Source organism: Platichthys flesus, chromosome 20, assembly GCF_949316205.1.
Source record: "Platichthys flesus chromosome 20, fPlaFle2.1, whole genome shotgun sequence".
Taxonomy (NCBI): domain Eukaryota; kingdom Metazoa; phylum Chordata; class Actinopteri; order Pleuronectiformes; family Pleuronectidae; genus Platichthys; species Platichthys flesus.
Window position 1 is genome coordinate 17343549 of NC_084964.1, and position 19839 is coordinate 17363387.

The 19839-nt window shown below is 45.7% G+C and overlaps 1 protein-coding gene across 1 annotated transcript in view; it reads right to left on the bottom strand.

Moving 5' to 3' along the window:
- Window positions 1–18122, bottom strand: part of LOC133931858 (heparan sulfate glucosamine 3-O-sulfotransferase 3A1-like) — a 29544-nt gene extending 11422 nt beyond the window's left edge. The window contains exon 1 of the mRNA XM_062378803.1: window positions 17305–18122. Within this exon, the coding sequence (XP_062234787.1) occupies window positions 17305–17885 (581 nt within the window). The 5' untranslated portion in view covers window positions 17886–18122. The remainder of the gene's footprint in view (window positions 1–17304) is intronic.
- Between the last annotated feature and the right edge of the window lie 1717 nt (window positions 18123–19839).

The following is a 19839-nucleotide window of genomic DNA, read 5'->3' on the forward strand; positions in this document are numbered from 1 at the left end:
TCAAGAATGTGGCTAAAAGGCTGAAGTCTGATAACGTAAGCCCGGTTTCAGATCATTCTGCGAGCAGAGCTGTAAAATGATGGGCTGGCGAAAAAAACCCAACAACAATCCCCCCCCCCCCCCAACCCCCCCCTTCCTCCAGTTCCCTCTTCTTTCTTTGTAGACAAGCGTGCACGAAAAAAAGAAATCCTCCTCTTCAGTGCAACGTTATTGATTTCACCAACAAACACTTCAGCCATTTGACATTGGCTCTTTTTATCGGGGTTAGAACTCAGCAGATGTTCAGTGGTTTTCACCTGGTGCTCAACTGGAGTGTCTCTGTTTTCCATTAAAGACTTGAGGGAGAGAACGTGCTGCAGGTTTTTATGATATAAACACATTTTTATTTAATCCCGGACAATAGTTTCATTATCATGATCAGGGCGAAGAAACGCTGACGAACTGGAGAACATCTGATGGTCGTCTGAATGTGCTTAAACCGTTGGTATCTCTTCAAAATATGACCTCAGCTAAAAATTCATCTGCAACGTGTGAATCACTTAAAAGAGATTATATTCTTATTAGCAATGTGGCGTTTATCCTTATCAAGCATTCCTCCACTAACCTGCTGTAAACACCCTGAGACCGAGGGAACGATGATGCACTGCTCAGCTCCTCTTTCACCCTGAGCTGCTTTCACTCTCATCTGTTTTTCATTTCACTGTAGAGGCGGGACTCGCTTCGGTTTGTGTTTCACCAGAACAGTTGATTAACATCCAGTGGGGAGCTCCTGTAAAGACCAGTGACGTAGGGTCATGGTTAAGATTCAGGGAGGAGGCTTTGAGAAGGTTTCATTGTTATGGAGCGTTTACAGTAAAAGACGAAGCTGCCAATATCGAATATTCAAATCCCATTTTAAAACCAAAAAGTGCAGTGAGGGATCGCTGACCCATCTGTGACTGGTTCCTAGAGGAGGAACATCTTAAAGGAGATGTATGATGTTTCAGTTTTCTCGTAAATGTAAAAAGTTCTGCAAAGTTAAAAAGCCTGAGGTGGTAGAGGGAGCTGCTCGGTGGAGCTGGGATTCAGGTTGAGCTCGGTCATGATGGCCGGGATCTCTTTGATTTCTTACACTGCACATCATGGAGAACATGGAAAACATGGGAACTTGAGTCGGGTTCGGATCGAACTCAGCTAGTTCTCTCTGGTAGGTTCAGATCGGACTGCACATCAAGGATAAACTACATTCCCTGCTTTCATTTTAATGGAGTAACATGTCACTAAATGTGTATTTTAATAGATTTAAATAGAGAATACAAAATATGTATTAATATGATCAACTTATTGTTGCTTTTCATGAATAGAAAAAGAGGGAATTAGTTCTAGCTTTACAGAGGTCAATCTGTAAAAATCTGACAAAAGATTTTAAGGATTTATCAATAAATTGAGAAAAGAAAAGCTCAGAGCAATGTGTGTGTGTGTGAGTGAGTGTGTCATTGTTACTACACTGTAAATCAGAAGATGTTTGTCACTTTAACCACACAGATGCATATTTATACAAGATGAAGAGCGCGTAGCGACGGTGTCATGTGTGTCCTCAAAACCAGAATCTCATTCAGAACGTGTGCTTTAATCTCAAACTGTATTTCTATCTCATAGCCACCAGACAGGTGAGTATATCAATGCACTAATAATAATACAGCTGCTTTCCAAATCATACTGTACCACACACACACACACACACACACACAATTCAAATAAGAACTTGACAGGTTGAAAGCCCGAGCCGGAGTCTTGTTGGCGTACTTCTGAGAGCTCTGACTGTAAACCGCCTGGGATTTTCTAAAATAGAACAACTTCTGAAAAGGAGTCATTGTTCTGTGCGTATAGAGAAGCCAAAATTAGTCAGGTAGTATCTCAGCCAACGGAGCTGGAGGAGACGGGGGCTGGCAGATCGTCTCGCTGTGAACTCAGACCATCTTTTCTGTTTAGCTCTCAGGGCGCCGCGGACCGCCTCCCAGCAGCAAGCCCCGCCTCCCAGCAGCGAGTCCACGCTGGTGTCGGTTTAAAACTGCCGTCGTGCCGAATGGTGTTTCAGTTTTTTTTTTTCACTCTGTCTCGGGGACCTGCAGGCGGCAGAGGGCAGGAGTCGGTAACACGTAGTTCCCAACCCCGAAACCCGAGAGCTGTAACGCAATGAAAGCCAAACATATTTGACAGTTAACTTTTTAAACAGTTTTTTAGGTGCACGCGGAATCAAGAGTCTAAGCTTACCTAGCTTAACGAATAAAGTTAACAAGATGATGCAGCTTCACATATACAAACCTGCAGGCTCTAGTTTCTGTTTGAGCCGAGAGCGAGAGAGAGAGAGAGAGAGAGAGAGGGAGAGAGAGAGAGAGAGAGAGAGAGAGTGAAGAAGAGACATTGTTAGACACTGGGTGAGGGCAGCGTGGAGAATGCACGGGGATAAGAGTCAAGCATCAGGCAGACAGCAGTATCGGGGTGGGGGGGGGGGGGGGGGCGGTAGAGTAGAAGTGATTACACTGTCTCCGAGCTCTCTTCCTCACTGTCTCCTCCTCCTCAGCCCCCGTTTCATTTCTTATTTCTCCCTCCTCCTGCTTTCCTCCTTGCATCCTTCTACAACCCAAGGCTGGGAATACAAAGCGCCTGGCACCGTCACATCTCCCCCCCCTCGGTGCCAGAGCGCCCCGGCGAGCTTGCACCCTCTGCACCGACCCACCACCACAGAGGAGGCAGAGATTAGAATATATGGATGCTCCCTCTTATCGCTTCCTTTTGACATAAACTCATTACAAACCGGCTCGGCAAAATCTCTCCGGCTTTTTATTTCCTAGCTCGTAGCAGCTCGTTGGAACAGACAGAGGCCGATGAAGATGATGTTCTCTTACTCACTTCTCGGAGCTTTTAAATATTTGATAGGGATTTTTCTTTGCGTCACCTTAAACCCTCCTGGAGAATAAATAATGAGTTTGGTAATAACAAGTTACCGAAGTGATTTATGCTCGCCGGAGATGAGAATGTGTGCAGCAGTGGAAGGCAGCCAGGGGGCGGAGCTGGGGTTAAAGACATGGTCGAATGCATGATTTCCATTTTTGCGTCCCTTGCATTATCCATTAAATAAATAGCCCGGGGAAAATGGAGGTTTCGTGCAGCTCGTTTCTGTTGAGGCAGCAGGGCCGTGCATAACGAGCAGGGGATGTCGAGGTGTGCGAGGTCGCAGCATTATCGGAAAAGTAAAGAAATACCTACTGTGGAATGTCAGAGAGGCTGAGACGACATAAAAGAAGCTAACGTGGGGGCCAGCCGTCGCCCGGGGCTGTGACCCAGAATTCAACAGACCCCCGGTGAGAGACCAGGAGGCCCCATCGCGGTCGAGCTAAACTGGTCACACAACAGGAAAACACCTACTCTTCCTCCAGAGACCGTCGAGAGGTAACTCCATCCGGGGAAGTCCGACTGAGGGGGCAAGATAATACCAAGCGCGATGGAGAAGTGACGAGCTGCTGACAACGTGCTAATGTTTGAGTCTGTCAGCTCTCTGTGAGCTGAGATGGATGGTTTTAGAAATGGAATATAACAGTTGTTGGGATTAGGACCATGCACGTGGTAGAGTGATGGTTTCTCCCAGTTTAAAAGGACGTTCTGCTGGATCTGGACATTGAGAAGAAAAAAAGAATGACACAAAACTGGGAAGGCAAGTGATGAAAAATCTGATCAGTTTCGGTTTGGATGCCATGTCCAAGGAATCTGTTATTTCACTTTCATGTTCCGCTCCCGAATTTGTACGATGGATTCGTCACAATCCAAGCAAACAGCCAAAGTGCATTCTGTCAAAATCTACTTTTACTTGTATCACGGAAGAAAACAGGTCGTTGCTCGAGGTGCCTGTTTCTAAGTGGTTTGTCTCTTTATATTAAACCTTTCAAAGTAAGATGCTGTAACGAGGAAGCACTGTATTCCCTGATTGAAAAAATAATGTGATTCATCGATTAATTACCTGTTTCTGGTCAAACAACTTTATCACCAAGTATTCTTTCCCAACAACAATCATACTGGGAACGCTGTACTCGTATTCATATGAGAAATATCCTTACTAAGACCATGACTGGGATTCCAAGCGTATCGCTCAGTGCTAATCGTGAGTGACAGAGCAAAAGAGAGCGGCGCCGTAATGCACAGGAACAGTTCTAAGCCTGCTGCCACGGGATCCAGATGATCGGGTTCTTCTGCAGAACGTACACTTCACTTTAAGACTTTACCTCCAGTGCTCGTGTGGTTAAGCCTTGGAGCTGAGCCAGAAGACTGACTGGCTCTTACACTTGAACAGGCTATAGATTAACAGTTATCTCCTTGAGGGATGTTGCACTTCATTCCTCTGTGAGCAGGTCTGCGGTGTATTTATCTACGCCATTACAGTGGCGAGGCCCACGTAGCTCTCTTCCCGTATCGTTCCAATAACGAATGTTCTAATTCTCACCGAGGCCTGTCTGATTACCGAGCCGGAGCTGTAACCCAATCTCATGTGAGCCGGTGGATTCATGTACCCGGGCTCCCCGGCTTCTCCGCCGTGGATCTGGTAAATGAGGTGTTCAAGGGGGAGGGGACACGTGTTATCAATCAGGGGGTTCTCTTTCACTATTTCACACTGATCTAATCGTCCTAAGAACACATTAACATTGAGGGAGTACTCCACGGAGAGATAATGGCTGGATATTTGCGCTGTTATTGAGTCAAACTCCGCCAGGCTTGAATGACGGATGTGCCGCACATGCAGAGGGAGGCCGCGGCGTGAATAAATGTGGTCCATCCAAATCACAATTAGAAAACAAATGAATAGAGTGCAAAGACAATGGCGAGGAGGGGCCGGGTGTGCACCATCCTTCACCAGAACACACAGCGGCGGAGAAGAGAAGCTAAGCAAAACGAAATGCATATTAATTCCATTCATATTCATGACAGTGGAATGGAGGCTATTATGAACCACTTTCAATCACATTTGCATTTACATTATGGGGCTGTAATGCAATAGAAAAACCTGCAGGATAAATGGGGGTGACGCAAAAGTGAAAGTGTCGCAAACAACTGCTGCAGCATCTATATTTGTGTAGCTGCTCTCAAACACTGAACTCCGGGTGATCCCCTGACACTATCTGGAGGAGCTGCATGTGAGAACGTGAATGTTCCGAGTCAGATGCTGTGGATGGTCTGCAGAATCTCTCGGGCCAGCCTCCGAATAAAAACTCTGGATAAATGAGCCGAGTGAGACAATGTGAGAATAGAGCAGGAGTTGGAGGAAACTGAAAAACCTAATATCTCAGGATGAAAAAGAGAATAAGAAGATTAAAGAGCCTTTTGATGATAAGGACAGACGTCGATGTGCTGTAAACAAATATATATATATATATATATATATATATATATATATATATATATATATATATCATAATACATCATTTAATTTACAGAATCTCCCGCTGCAAAATGTTGTGATATGTGTGAGTGCAAACACACTATGGTTGTGTGACGGTGCGTGTCCCTGTACGTGTCTGCGTGTGCGTGTTCGTACATTCACCCATTTGTTCAAACACGCTCCTCTAAAGTGCAATTCTGTTGTCATGTGCATCCAAGAGTTCATCAGAGAGACCGAGAGCTAGAAACGCTCCCTGGCACTCGATTGCCAGGAGTAGAAAGCTTTGTGGGAGATGGGGGGGGGGTGAATCCCTCGTGCTGGATTTACGCCTTGCCAGGACCGACCCCTGCTTTAAAAGCCAGTTGGATACGAGAAAGAGAAATGAAACATAAGAGCAGGAGCCGCGCGGTGAAAGGGAATATTCACTGCTGCTGCTGCTGCTGCTGGGCTGAGTGGAAAATAACATGATGTAATAAATGGTATGTCAGAAACAGACCTGCCCGCGACAGCCACAGAGTCTGTGTGTGTGTCTGTGTGTGTGTGTGTGTGAGACTTGCGTGTGCATGCATGTGTGCTCTCCAGTGCATGTGCACGTGTGTTTAAGTGCTCACACTACATTGGGTGGGAGGAACAAAGCACAGAACCACAGCCGAGGTGACGGTGGCGTGAACCCTCGACCATATGAGCCTAATTACACTCAGTTGTCTCAGAGGGGCCGTGAATCAAGTGCTCGCTGTGAATCTGAAACTACAAAATCAATATGATGGCATCTCCACGGCCACAATGAGAATCAGGTTGAGCGTGAGGATTTTAAAACCAGCTTCATATCTGCTCGTCCCAGTGGACTGGAGCTCAGCAAGGTGGGAGACGCATGTTGAATCACAGCGAGGTGATCACAACAAAACAAAACAAATCTAATCAAAGCAAAAGAGCAGAACAGCGTTCATTGTGATTAATTGAGTAATAATTAAAAAAAAATGTTTTGCTACTGTCTATTGAGTGCTTATTAATGACTGTGGAACAAGGGTGGAGCCGGAGTCAACGTGTAGGAGCATCATGTAAACAAGTGGGGGCCCTGAACTCTCATTTGTGTTAATCAAACTTCTCTAAATTGTTTGTGTAATGAAATCATGGCTGTCGGGGGGGGGGGGGGACCTGGGGGACATCAATTAAGCAGATAAGCAAATGAGAATAAATCACTATTTATCCAATGCGCGGTTCGTGTGTTTACCGGCCTGTGTGTTCCGGTAAACACAAGGAATAACAGGAAGTGATTCTTTTCAGCGATTTGTGGGGCCATGAATCCCAGTGACAAGCAATCACAGCTCTGTGGGAAACAGCCGGAGAAAAGAATATGACTTCCTCTTCCTCCTCAGAGCTAAAGATGGAACAATAACAACGTTCTCGTTTGTAAACAGCGACAGGCTACAGTGCTAATCATGTTAGATCAGATGAAGATGGATGGAAGTTCTATTCATTTAGTTGAACCAATAAATAATGAAAACCAGTTTAGTGAAATTCAGATTTTGCTCCTGTTGTCTTTAATGTTTACATTTCACACAGTAACAGGTGCTGTGGTGTGAAAATAGAAAAAGAGTTTCCACTTCTTCCTGTTGTGTAAAAACAAAGCCAAAATAATCTGTATACACGTTTCTGCCTTCTGGACATTTTGACATAATTTGGAGCCAGAGCTGGCACAGTGGTGATGGAGGAATGAATGAATGAAAATGCTGGAAACAGAATTCGGTGGTCAAATACTTCCACCGGGTGGGGGGGGGAGACTGTGGGAGGGCTTCATGGGAAGCGCCACAGTGAGGCGAGGCGGCGCTGTTAATGGATGTGATCACAGCTTCCTGGTGAATAATGCAGCCCTGCTAATTGGCTGGATTAATAATTGATGTGGGGGTGTGTCAGAGGAGGCGGCTGCACACGAAACCGACTTCACAGTGAAGACTCTCCAGCTCCTATCTCGCACATCTGTCCATGCTGGTGATTGGCTCTTAATAACCAGCTTCCTCCTCCTCCTCCTCCTCCTCCTCCTCCTCCTCCTCCTCCTCCTCCTCCCGATGTGACCGCAGAGGAGGATGTGACTGCTTGAATCAAAGATGTCAGAATTAACAATCGCTCTGACAACATAATGACATAATGAGCCGCAGCCACACCACATGTTTAACGCTTAAAATGACTCGGGCTCACGTCAAGTTCTCCACAGTGTTGATGCACCCTGCACCCTGCAAGCTGACCGAGGCTGACCCAGAACCAGCCAGCTGCATAAATACACCGCACTGAAATAATGCAGAAATGAAACATAAGGCATTGATATAACTGGGTCAGGTTTCTACAAATGTTTGGCAGTGGATCGGGAGCTTGAACGCACGGGAACTCACACTTCTCAGAGGGCGGCCGAGACGGAGTTTGACGACAAAGAAACAAAGGAAAATAGATTTTTACTGTAAACTTGATTTAAGCGCTGTTCTCGAGGTGTCCAGTTTCCAGAGAATGCATAAAATCAGCTCATAAAGAAGTCGTGTCTTCTTTTCTCTACAGGTCAACACCTTCAAACCGCCGCCTTGCCCCTGCAGGAAAACAACAGGATCAATTTCCCAAGGGTGTGTTCAAAGGATTTCTGACAATACGTCGGCTTTTTGTTACGTGAGTTCAACATGAGCTGGACACAAAGGAGCAGAGAAACAAAGACCCGGTGGGATCAGTGGAGCCGATAGAGAATGTTTCAAGCCTGCATTTCAATTTCCCTTCAGGAAGTTTAGGATTACAAAATGTGCCCATTGTGTCTTTCCAGTTTGCCCGATGTATCAACAGTTCCCTGATCGCTGCTGCACAGACTCTGGCTCCAAATGACGCGAGCTAAGAACTAGCAAGAAAGAAAATAAGCATATTTCAACAAAAGTAAGTCTACTCTAGATTTGTTTTTTATTCATGTTGAACTGTTTCTTTGAACGTTGCTGCTGAGAAGACAGTGAATAGTTTGGCCCCACAGTTTTTCTGTCATAGTTCATCTCCAACTTTTCTCGTACTCCCCCTCCCCCCCTCATTAACATGCTAAAACTCATCTCTGGATAGAGAGGATAATAGTAAAGAAGGAGAAGCCCCTTTGTGCAAAATGTGCCCATGCTGTCTTTCCAGTTTGTCCCTGATGGCTGCTGCACAGACTCTGGCTCCAACTGACACAAGATGGCAGCGTTCTTATCTGAGAAATTTCAAATTCGGGATAGTTGGGAGGAAGTGGAGAAGCTTCTTGCATCTTAAGCACTAGCAAGAAAGAAAATAAAGAATATTTCAACAAATGTAAGACTACTCTAGATTTGGTCTGTGTTCATGTTGAACTATTTCTTTGAATGTTGCTGCTGAGAAGACAGTGAATTGTTTGGCCCCAGAGTTTTTCTGGCATAGTTCAACCTCAACTCCCCCCCCCCCCTTCCCTTGCTCCTCTCATTAACATGCAAATACTAATCTCTGGGAAAAAGGATAACAGTAAAGAAGAAGAAGCCCCTTTGTGCAACTCCAGAGCTTCCTGCTTCTATTAGCCGGACGCGTTCCTTTCGACAGCAATTTCCCTCCTGTCTAATGTACAGTCGGAGCTAGTTACAGTAGCAATTACTGGTGTGCAGGTTAAGATTAATTGAATTACTGGGTGGCTTCCCTGCCCTCCTCTGTGGGCATATCAATCACGGCCTCCGCGCCACACACACCCTTTATCACCCTCCTCCATCTTTATGCAGAAAGACGCAGACTGTGCTGTTGCACTCCATCTATCAATAAACGGGTCTGGGGTTGGCAAACTCATTTTCTAACACATTCCTCTCCTTAATCAAGCAGCCTGACACTTGGGGGGGGGGGTAGTTAGAAAAAAGCCGTACACCTTCTTTTCATAAAAACGGAGGTGGAAATTAAAAATAGAGCAGCTGGAGTTGTAATGACTCGATGAAAGAGAGAAACTGCTCTGAGTGAGTTCAAAAAATATCTCTAATACGTTTTAATCGATGCTGTGTAAAGAGAAAACAGGCTGCATGGCGCCGTGCACGTCTCTTTTGTGCAACACAATCTCGCTTCATTCGAAACACAATAGACTTTTGAGTGTTTGTTTGAACAGCTGGATTTCAACTCGAGGAACCAGGTGGAGGATCCGCAGCACTCGTGTTTGAATGAAACATCTCTCAGGGCAGATTTAATGCCACTCTGTCATTCCCACTCCATTCACCACCTCCCTTATGAGCTGTTTCAAAAAATTGTGCAGGATTTCTGGATGGTGGCGTGCGGCGCTGCCAAACCCTAATCTGCAGCATGTTTTATTTCAGTCATCGCCACCACGCGACTCTTTGTTTCCCCATCTAGCAGGAATATACAGAACACATCAGAGCACTGGTGCTGAAAGCTTGAAAATAACATCTGAGGAAATAACGCGTTGGCCTCTTTGTCGGCCAATGCCAATCCCTAATTTTCGATAGAGCCACACACACACAAATGTCTCGGTCTTGGCTCCGGTATAATTCCGTGTTTTGCATGGAGACAGAGGTTGGGCAGTCACATAGAGGTTGTGCCTGAGGTGCTGTCTGGCATTGCCTCTGTCCATGTCTGCAGGGCTGGACTCTGCCAAGGCGACTGGCACCGGCCCTGCCCTGCTGGAGCCACAGAAAACAGGATGCTCGGTGCCATCCTATCGCCACACAGGCAGCTGCAGATAGCACACATGGCAAGCGTGTCGCAGCCCTTGTGCCTTTGAGCACACAAGCATTAAAGGAAAACAATTCCATGTTTGGTCAGTAAACCTTTAAAAGACCCTTGAAAGGGGTAAAAGACTTCCCTGCTAAGTGAATGGAAGTCAAGGGGCTGGAAAGACGAGCTTCCTCGAGTAGTAAACACTTGAATGTTTTTTAATTTTTACGGGGGGACTTGAAATATAGGAATGAGATGTGTGCCAGAGGGGAAAAAAAAATGTGGTAAAGAAAACACTACAGTTGGAACGGAAAATGGAGGACCCAGGAGGAGAGAGGGCTTCCTTCTTTTTATTGGTTCCCAGGCTTTCCACAGCTCGGCTTCTCCCTCACGCCGGGTCTGTCTCTGTCTCTGGTGGAAAATACGGAGGGGCTCCCTGTCCTGTGATAAAGCTGTTGCCTGTGAGATGGGAAAGAGAGATCCATCACGCTGAGGCGTTGGTCTGCCCCTGCCAATCCGCACCACTGAGGGCTGTAACACGTATATGCTCCGTCCATGCATCATTTACCAAAGCCCCTCTGTGCCCAAATAACATGGGTTTGGCTGCTTAATTCTGAAAATCCTAAAGCACTCTGGCAAATCCTCTGAAAGTCTTGATGTGCTTGAATTCTGGTGGTTTGTTTTCTGCGGTTTTGTTTAGTTCGCTGCTGCGAGGAGAGCTGCAGCCGCTCGGTATGAAGCCCCCTGACTCGCCCGGTGTCAAATGATAGGGTTACAGTCTCTCTTTGTTTGTGGAAGGATAACACTTAACTTCCATCAACCTCGGACTGCCAAGAAGGAAAAGAATGAAACACAAGAGGAACAGAAATCTAGAACAGGAAGAAAATTGCTAACATGATTCTTCCTTTTTCTCCTATTTCAGTCGTGCTGCTTGTATAAAGAGCCTGAGGGGCACAAACTGCTGTGATATTAGAAAACATTACCTGGCAGGTTTCCATGAAGTTCAGGGAAATAAATCACTGAGGTTCGTGGGCATTGCTTGAAAAACGCTAAACTAGTAGAGCTCTTCAGGTATCACGGCCGAAAGCAGAAAACTGAGCACGTGAAACTCAACGTCTGGAAAAAGGTCAAAACTCTCAGCTTCAGAAAACGTTAACGTCACAGTTGATCAAATTCGATACGACTGAAATGATTACTGTGTATTTCAGCTTTCCAGAGCAACGTATTTCCATTTTCCAAAGCACAATAAAAAGTGACCCCCCGTGCTGCATTTGAAATATGAATCCCAGAATAAATGCTTCATAATGTTTGGGGGCTAATGCCTCATAAAAGGGCCGACAGCTGCTAAGCTGAGCGGGGGCCTCGGAAACCCGACGGGGTCAAACAGGTTTCTGACGAGTGTGTACACACAAACCCAAAAGTGAATAAACAACTCGAAACCTAGAAACATCGCAACCTGATCTCAATGTTGCGGAACCATCTGTTGGCATTGTGAACTGCGAGGGTGGCACGTTCTGCGGCGGGCCTCGACACGACCCCTGCTGACCGCCATCAATCACACTCCATTTCTTCACGTGCTCATCAAAGCCCCCCGGAGTTCCTGATCCCTGACACCTGAGATATTTGCACCGCACCAACCGCCTTAAACTTTCCAACTAACTTATTTTAGGTGTGTCAGGTGAACTCATCAGGTGTTAGCATCTGGTGGAGATCCAGGTGGTGTCGGCGGAGGACCCTGCACCTGCTGCCTGTCCTCACCCAACCATCAGGGGGGCAGATTCCCCGGATGCCAGAGGGCAGCTGCTGACAGGCACTTCTGTGGATAGTCTCCCTGGCTTCTATCTACCTCCCCCCTGCATGGGGCCTCCTGGGGTCAGCTGCTAAGGGCACGCGAAGATGTCGGAAAGGGTGGCGGAGGTCAAGGAGTTGGCGAGTGAGTGTGGGTGTGTGTGTGTGTGGGGGGGGGACTGCAGTCGTTAGCGGGGTTGCGTTCCTTCAGCAAGGGGGGTGGCCTTCTCGGTTTTACAATTATACCCCACGATAATCACTTTCCCGATCCAAAGGCAGCTCGGAGCTAATGTTCAGGAGGTCTCTGGTGATCACGTTACGTCCGCTGTGTGCGCGCCCTCTGCAACCCACACCCTGACCCCCCCCCCCACCTCCACCAGGCCTCCCCTGCTCCACCTGCCATCCACAGACCTGCCCTTGTGTCAGCACATGGAGTTGTGCTCCTCTTATTATCATCAAGAAAACAGCATTTTGGTAAACGTTTATTAAGTTTTCTAAGTACAGAGAGTTGAACGCTTTATTTTGAAAAGGACTTGAAGGTAAACCTGCCGGATTTAATGTCCCAATATTTAAAAAAAACACTCTCCCTTCTAAAACTAAGTCTAATTCCAACATCCTGTTTCATGCTCGAACATGTTGAATTAAATTAAAAACCATTACCAACCCATAACCAGTTTGAGGGATCTCTAAGTATATTCCATTACAGCCTGGTATTTTCCAACGTAGAGGCAAAAACAGGATAAATCAAACGGGGGGTGAATCAGGGGGAAATGAGTTAAATCTGTTTTTAAAATCTCGACTGTGCGGTGGAGAAATTCTAAAACAAATATCTCCCTTCAAAGTCTCTTCTAAAGAGGCCGTGGAGATGCAGCTTTTTAAGGGTTCTGCACTCTCAGATAAATAACACCAGAAAAAAATACATTCCAGGATGTTTCTTATGATTCTGGCTCATACTGTTACATAAATCCAGATAGGTGAGAGAGAGATGTTAGAGTCAGGTTATAGAGTGGGTGAAAACTATTTTGAACCCACTTGCTCTATTTGACACTTTGAGGAACATGTCATTCCTGTTTCCTTAGCCAGATTACAACCAAGGGCAACAGGAGGTGCTTGCAGTTTGTGTGCTGACATAAATATGGAATTATAGTACACACACACAGACACACACACAGTTAAATTTGGCCTTGTGTTTCAGCGGCTGTGTGGTTTTGTTATGACCACCTGGTGCAGATACACAATAAACATGTGCACAGACTTCAGAACTTGTGTCGTGTGTCGTACGATTCTCGGTTTGGACGTTTATAGGCCCCGCTGTTACAAAGTGACTGCTACACAACAACTTCATTATCCTGTAAGTCCACCAGCTGAAGAAGTCGTCAGTAACACTTTTCTCCTTTTTGACCGTTAACATCGAGCCTCTCCCAGTTAGAGTTGTGTCATGGTTTCCACTGGTCCCCCCCCCCCCCGCACGTCACCATGAGAGCGTCAGGCAGCAGCGAACAAGGCCACAGTTTAAACTCTGCCACCCAATTAACTGACACCCACTGTAAAACCAAGCCAGCATTTATGAAAAAAACTTGGACACCGGCCTCATTTCTTTACACATTCAACACAACTTGACAAATCTGTTGTACAATAAAAGGAAAAATTCGAATCACAAATGAATAAATAAATACGAATCTTTACATTTGTGGATTTTGCCTCGATTTGTATTCGGACAAACTGGCCTGAAGTCTTTTATTTCTTCCGTGTGCATCCTCATCTGAAGCTGCCGTGCCTCCCAGTCCACACAAACACACACACCCGGCTACACACTGGACCACTGCTTTGACTGTATGATTAAGACCCTTTTTGTTTTTATTACCATTACAGAGCATCCTTTCAAACGAGGCCAGCTTTATGAACAGGGGAACCCCTAATTCAACGTGACTTTTTCAGAGTTTCTAGCCGGGCATGATCTTTTCATTTGGGTTTCTCATGGTTTCAAACAAGTGAAACACATGAGGGAGACTTTAGAATAGAAGCAGACGAGGGAAACAACAACTCTGATCAACTTTACAAAGAGGTTTTTGCTGATATCCTGTTTATTTCCTTACCAAGTTCAGAGAGGTGTGTGTGAGAATCTTGGTTTTTAATGAGTGTGTATTGAATGTTTGTTTGTACCTAGTTAAATATACGTGTGGCCGATCTGGAGACACCTTGTCCTCGTCTCTAATGGGTCACACGTGTTTTTTGAAGGATAATTAACCCATTAAGGGATCTATCTGCTGAAGCCTGATCCAACCGGGCTGCAGACATCAAACAGGGACTGGGCTGGCCGGGTCTAGACAAGTAGAAACTGGGCGTTCAGTAACCCAAGTAGACCTTAAACATAATCGCCACTACTCCAAAGCCTGGACCTCCCCTTCGGTTTACACTGTTTGTGCTTGACCTCCTTGTTCACTCCGAGTGTCCATTTCCCCTACAAAAGCCCAACAGGTTGTGTGTGGTTGTAAGGATACACAACTGAGAAATGTGTAGTGAAACGGAACACTGGCTGAGCTGAGCAGGCGGAACCGGGCACGTTCGACAAAAGGCCGGATTTTTACCAAGAGTACACAACTGGGACTTCTGGAAAATGGACAATATATTAATTAAGTAATCTAGAGTGTCACTCAGTAGAGCACAAACACACTTAGCCTATAAAAATGTGTCTTCTAAATAAGTCTATAAATTAAAATTCTTACAAATTTGAAAAACGTCCTATCGCGCAATGTTGAAGATGGTAAAATAATTCCTGAGCTTGACCTATGATCCGGATCCACACTTAACTTTAATAGCTTCTTCCCTGACCCCTCCCACATCCTTCCACCAAGTTTCATGGAAATCTGTGCTGTGGATTTTGTGTTATCTTACAAACAATAGGAACAGGGGTGACAACATAACCTTTTTGGCATTCAGCAAAACTAATCACATCTCACATGAGCAGATTTACTAACATTAGATAAATAAAGGTCCTATTTATAAGTAAATAAATGCAGATTTGGGCAAATTACAAGTGAAGTGAAACATTTAAAACCTTCAGAGTGTTTCTTGCTCTGTCAGCCACGTCTCTATAAATTACAGATTTCTTTCTTCATCACCGGCTCGGGTGTGTGACTGACTTGATGGAAAATTCCCACAGCGAGCCAGACAAGTATAATTCCTGGGAAAGCTGGAAAAAGACGAGTCCTAGATGTTGCCACGTCACATTTAGGAGCTTAGAGGTGTTAAAAGTATGTTCCGCACATTCCCATCGGGGACGGAGACGAGTGATTCACGCTGAGGACACACATATCACCCCCCCCCCCCCAAACGACAATAAACAAAGAGTCTCCCGAGACGGAAGCTTCCACGTTTTATTCACTGTTGCTAATGGAGGGAAGGGCATAATTCAGGGGAATTGGACACAGCGATTAGACACAGGAATCCTTGTTTTGCACAAACACCGACAGGTTGTTCTTTATATTTCATTTTAGTTTGAAGGAGAATTAAACGTGGCTGCAGGACTTGGTGATTGTTTCTCAACATGTCTCACGTCCTCGCAGCCTTGAAGCTGTCACAGCCTTGAAACCCAAGTGACGAGTTTGACGAAGAGCCCGTCAGGTTCTCTGCGGTGCAATCAGACCGACCTCCTCCTGGTTTTGACGAATGTCTCCACGCAGGCCAACAATCAATAGCTTCTCCACCAAACACACACACAGAGGCTACGAGCGGCAGGACTCTGAGACGTCGGGGAGGAGAGCTGACAAGATGGACTCCTGCAGAGGGAGCCGCTCTCCGGTTCTAACACTTATTTATTCCTCTTCCTCGCAAATTCAGAGCGGCCTCTGTTTTAAATGGACAGCGTTACGGGGGGAAAGCGGCACTGGGGCCCGTCCTCGGAGGCACGGTCCAAATTCCAGGGAATCTTGGCAACTCCTCGGGATAGATGGGATCCTCATGGATATAAACCCCCCACAATGGATGAATAGGTAAACAGAGGGGTGTGAAAGAGTGATGGCGAAAAGAGAGTGTTCACTCTCAGAGAGGCACAAAGAGGGAGGTGTGTGAGTGGGAGATGGGAGAGAGCCAGAGTGGTTTAAGGGGGCGAGGGAGGAGAGGGGGTGAGTTAGTCGAGGCTGCCCCGGGGGGGGGTTGTCGGTGAGCGAGAGTAAAAGTTTTGTCCGTGGGCTTTGAGTGGGTGCTGTGTGCTGTGTTAACTCAATCAGAAGGTGAATTACACCTCCTGAGACACTCAGGTAACCTTTCATCACGGCTCTAATCCGTCTTAATAACAGAGCTGCATGTTGGCGATGCCCCATTAGACAGAGAAGCCTCGGAGACGGGGAGCTTAGTCCCCACCGGCCTGTGGAAATGTGAACACACACACACTCACACACACACACAGTGACACATGAAATCAATCACAAATTCAACTTGGATGGGGGGGGACTGAACCCACTCCTCCACGAGGACCAAAGTTTCTCAAAAGTTTCTCTTCTGTCGCGAAAAACATGAAAACAAATCCCCGACACTTTTGAATATTTAAGGCTGTGAACAAAATTAATTAAAAAAAACAATACAAAGTTTTGATGAACTTTGCACAATTCACTTTTTTATATAATAAACTTTATTTTAAATCTACTCTGGTGTAATTATTATTCCTCTTTCAACTTGTTGTTATTTATTGTTTTTTACTTTCTAAATAGTGAAATCTAAAACTTTTAAGTTTGACATGTCAGAAAATATATAAAAAGTCAGTTTTACTGTTTATTAATTAGATAATTAAAATAATTATGATTTAATGTAAAGGATAAATGTGTTAAAATATCTGTTAGTAAACTAATTATTAATTATTAACAGCAAATTTCATTCAAATCTTCTAACACTAAAGTTATGAAGTGATATGTATGTTTACTGAGGAACAGACAAAGTGCAAGACAGGAAATTAGGTTACATTTAAAAATAGTTTTCAGAAGTTTCACAAGCAGATTAACTAATGAGTCATTAATTCTTCGAAATTACAATGCATGGATATTATTCAAATACTCTGCTTTATATTTTATTCCTCAGATGACTCAGGCTGTTTCCTCTTTTTCAAAAAGCCCCGCAGCCTGATATCATCTAAAGAAAGCACAGTGGATGAAACTTAATAAATCATCAGACCAGCAGCGAGTGAGACGTTAAATAAAGATTTGCTGGTTTCTGTGGACGAACCTTTATCAGTGATGCAGTCGTGGAAATTTGGAAAAACATAATTTATCATCATGATCAAGATTATAAAATAGATGTAATTAATTCCGTGCACAGCCTCAATTTGAACATGTGGATTTAAGTTCATGGAAATAATGATTCATGTGTTTTCCTCTCCGTGTTTTTATGTGTTTCCATGTGTTTCATATGTTTTCATGTGTTTCCACGTGTTCCCTCACCTGTACCACTCCAGCCCGTTCTCATAGTTGCGGTCGAAGAAGTGCGGCTCCGCTCCCACGGCCCTGATGTCCGGATGAACCCGGAGAAACTCCAGCAGAGCCCGGGTGCCTCCTTTCTTCACCCCGATGATGAGAGCCTGCGGCAGCTTCTTGCTCCCCTCCCCGAGCGGGCTGAGTTTACCTGCGAACCTCGGAGACACTTTCCTGGAGGCGACTAGATCCGGAGGCGGCAGGAGGAGCGACTCCCCGGCCGGCGGGTCCGCGAGCCACGGCGAGGAGCGCGCGGACCCGGGGGTCCATTCGTACACCAGCCGCTTGGTCCTCAGCGACCTCAGGTCCTCGAAGAGCCGCCCGGAGGAGGAGGCTTGGCCCGGGGAGGCGGAGGCGGCCGCGGGGGTGATGGTGCAGCAGCGGTCGGTGAGGCAGTGCAGGAGGAAGAGGGAGGCGAGGAGCGAGCCGAGCATGACCGCCGCTCTCCGGAAGATGCCGCGGGACGGGGCGTCCAGTTTTCGGATGCGGCTAAAAGCCATACCGGTCCCTGGGTGGTCGCTGCTGGAGCCACAGCCATGCTGGGCGCGCATTGCTCAGCCTCCTCTCCATGAAGACACCGAGGAGGGAGACTCGATCCACGGCTGAGCGGGGGATGGAACCCACGTCTGTCTCCTCAGGCTCCAGAATAAAAGTGAAGCTCTGTGGTACCTGCTGCGCACAGGTGAGGGGGGGCAAACCTTCAGAATAAGAGCGCACAGGTGCTTGTGTGGACTCGGTGCATACGTCTCCTCTTCCTCCTCCCTGATCACACCACCGTCAGCCTGATGCACGAGCTGCACGTGTGCACAGTTGTAAACTTGTCTCACATGTCAGGATGCTGGACGGACAGGTCCCCGGCCAATGGGACGAGGGAGAGAGGAACACGGGAGCCAATGGTGAGCCAGGTAGGCGGGGTCACGTGGAGCATCCCGGCCAAATTAAGATCGAATCTTCGTGCAATAAATAAAGTTGTGATTAAATAATGTAGAATGAAAAACGACTGAGGCTGAAATGTGCAGTCCTGCAAAAATCTCCACATTTCATCGACATCTCTTTAAGCCAGGGCACAGAAATACACAAAAACACACAATATCACACGTCACAGCTAATAAAAGTATACAACTCACACAACGCACACATGAGCCAGTGATACTCAGACAAATTTGATGTGAGTATGCAAAAAACAGTCTTCACGTTATTCAGTATTCAGTATTATAAAGTATTCACATTTCAATGCATCTATTTCAATTCAGGGTATTTTTCCTGTGCAAAGGATTAGACACATTAATTATAAGCACCAACAAATACACTTTATTTAAAACTAACTAACACACAAACTTGAACATGCACAAATAAAGTGACACTTACATATTGCCAAGTATGAAAAATAAAAGTTGAATACTCACATTTTAATTCATTTGTTTTATTTGACATCGCTTACATCTTATTTCCATGTGCTCAGGAATGTAACTATTAATTATAAGTGTTAATAAATACACTTAAATAAAGTAAAAACTGGCACAAGACATAATTTACATCTCTTTGTCGACCATTACCAGAGCATAGGAATGCACATTTTAATTATAAGCAATGCTAAACAGCTGACTTTCACATTATGACACACAATAGGGCATAAAAGTGTTACACTCGAAGAATGACCCACACACAAACTATGCAGACCAGCATGTAGAAGCTGCTGTTGTGGTCACAGGGGTGAGTTAGTTTAGAGATGTTTGTTCTGCGCACCGTCCCCACAACTTTCCACTGTAGCTGCATGTTTCCACGAATTATTCATCAGATCTTTAAAACATGAGCGTGACCATTTTTTTTTCTATCGCCCAGAGAATCCACAAGCGAGCGGCTTTAAGTCGGGGCCACCAAGGACGATGGCCTCCGCCATGAACTCATCTTTACAACACGAAGAAGAACAACAACACAAAAAAAAAGAGCGACAGAAAGATAACGGGCCACATCATTTCTTTACAAGTGAACAAGAACAGAACCGAATGTTTCACATCTGCTGCAGCCTTGTGGGCATTAGCATGAGAATATGCCGGCAGTGCTTCAATGCTGCACAGCTCACTGCTTTAGAAAGAGGATGGAGACCTCAACACTGGGTTGTATTGCCGCTGCCAGATGTCCCCCATGTTGTCGAAACAATACGAGGGAGGGAAGGGGGTGTCCTGCATTTAACACATCGCTCCCCGTGTCTTTTCTCTGCCCCCACGCCCCCCCCCCCCCCCGACACTGGAGAGATGCTCAACCCCCTCAAACATCCGCGATGACACCCACTGATTCCCCCCACAAAGGTCGGATGGCTTCACACTCCAGCTCAGATACGGCTACATAGCGATGCTTTAATGGCAAACTGAAATGTTGAAAATTATATATTAACACGACTATGAAAGGGTGAAAGTAATGGTTCCTAACCTGTTGGTGTGAAGCCCCTTAGAAGAGAAATCTGAGGAGATCAACATTAGATTGTGAAAAACACTTTCCCTCCAC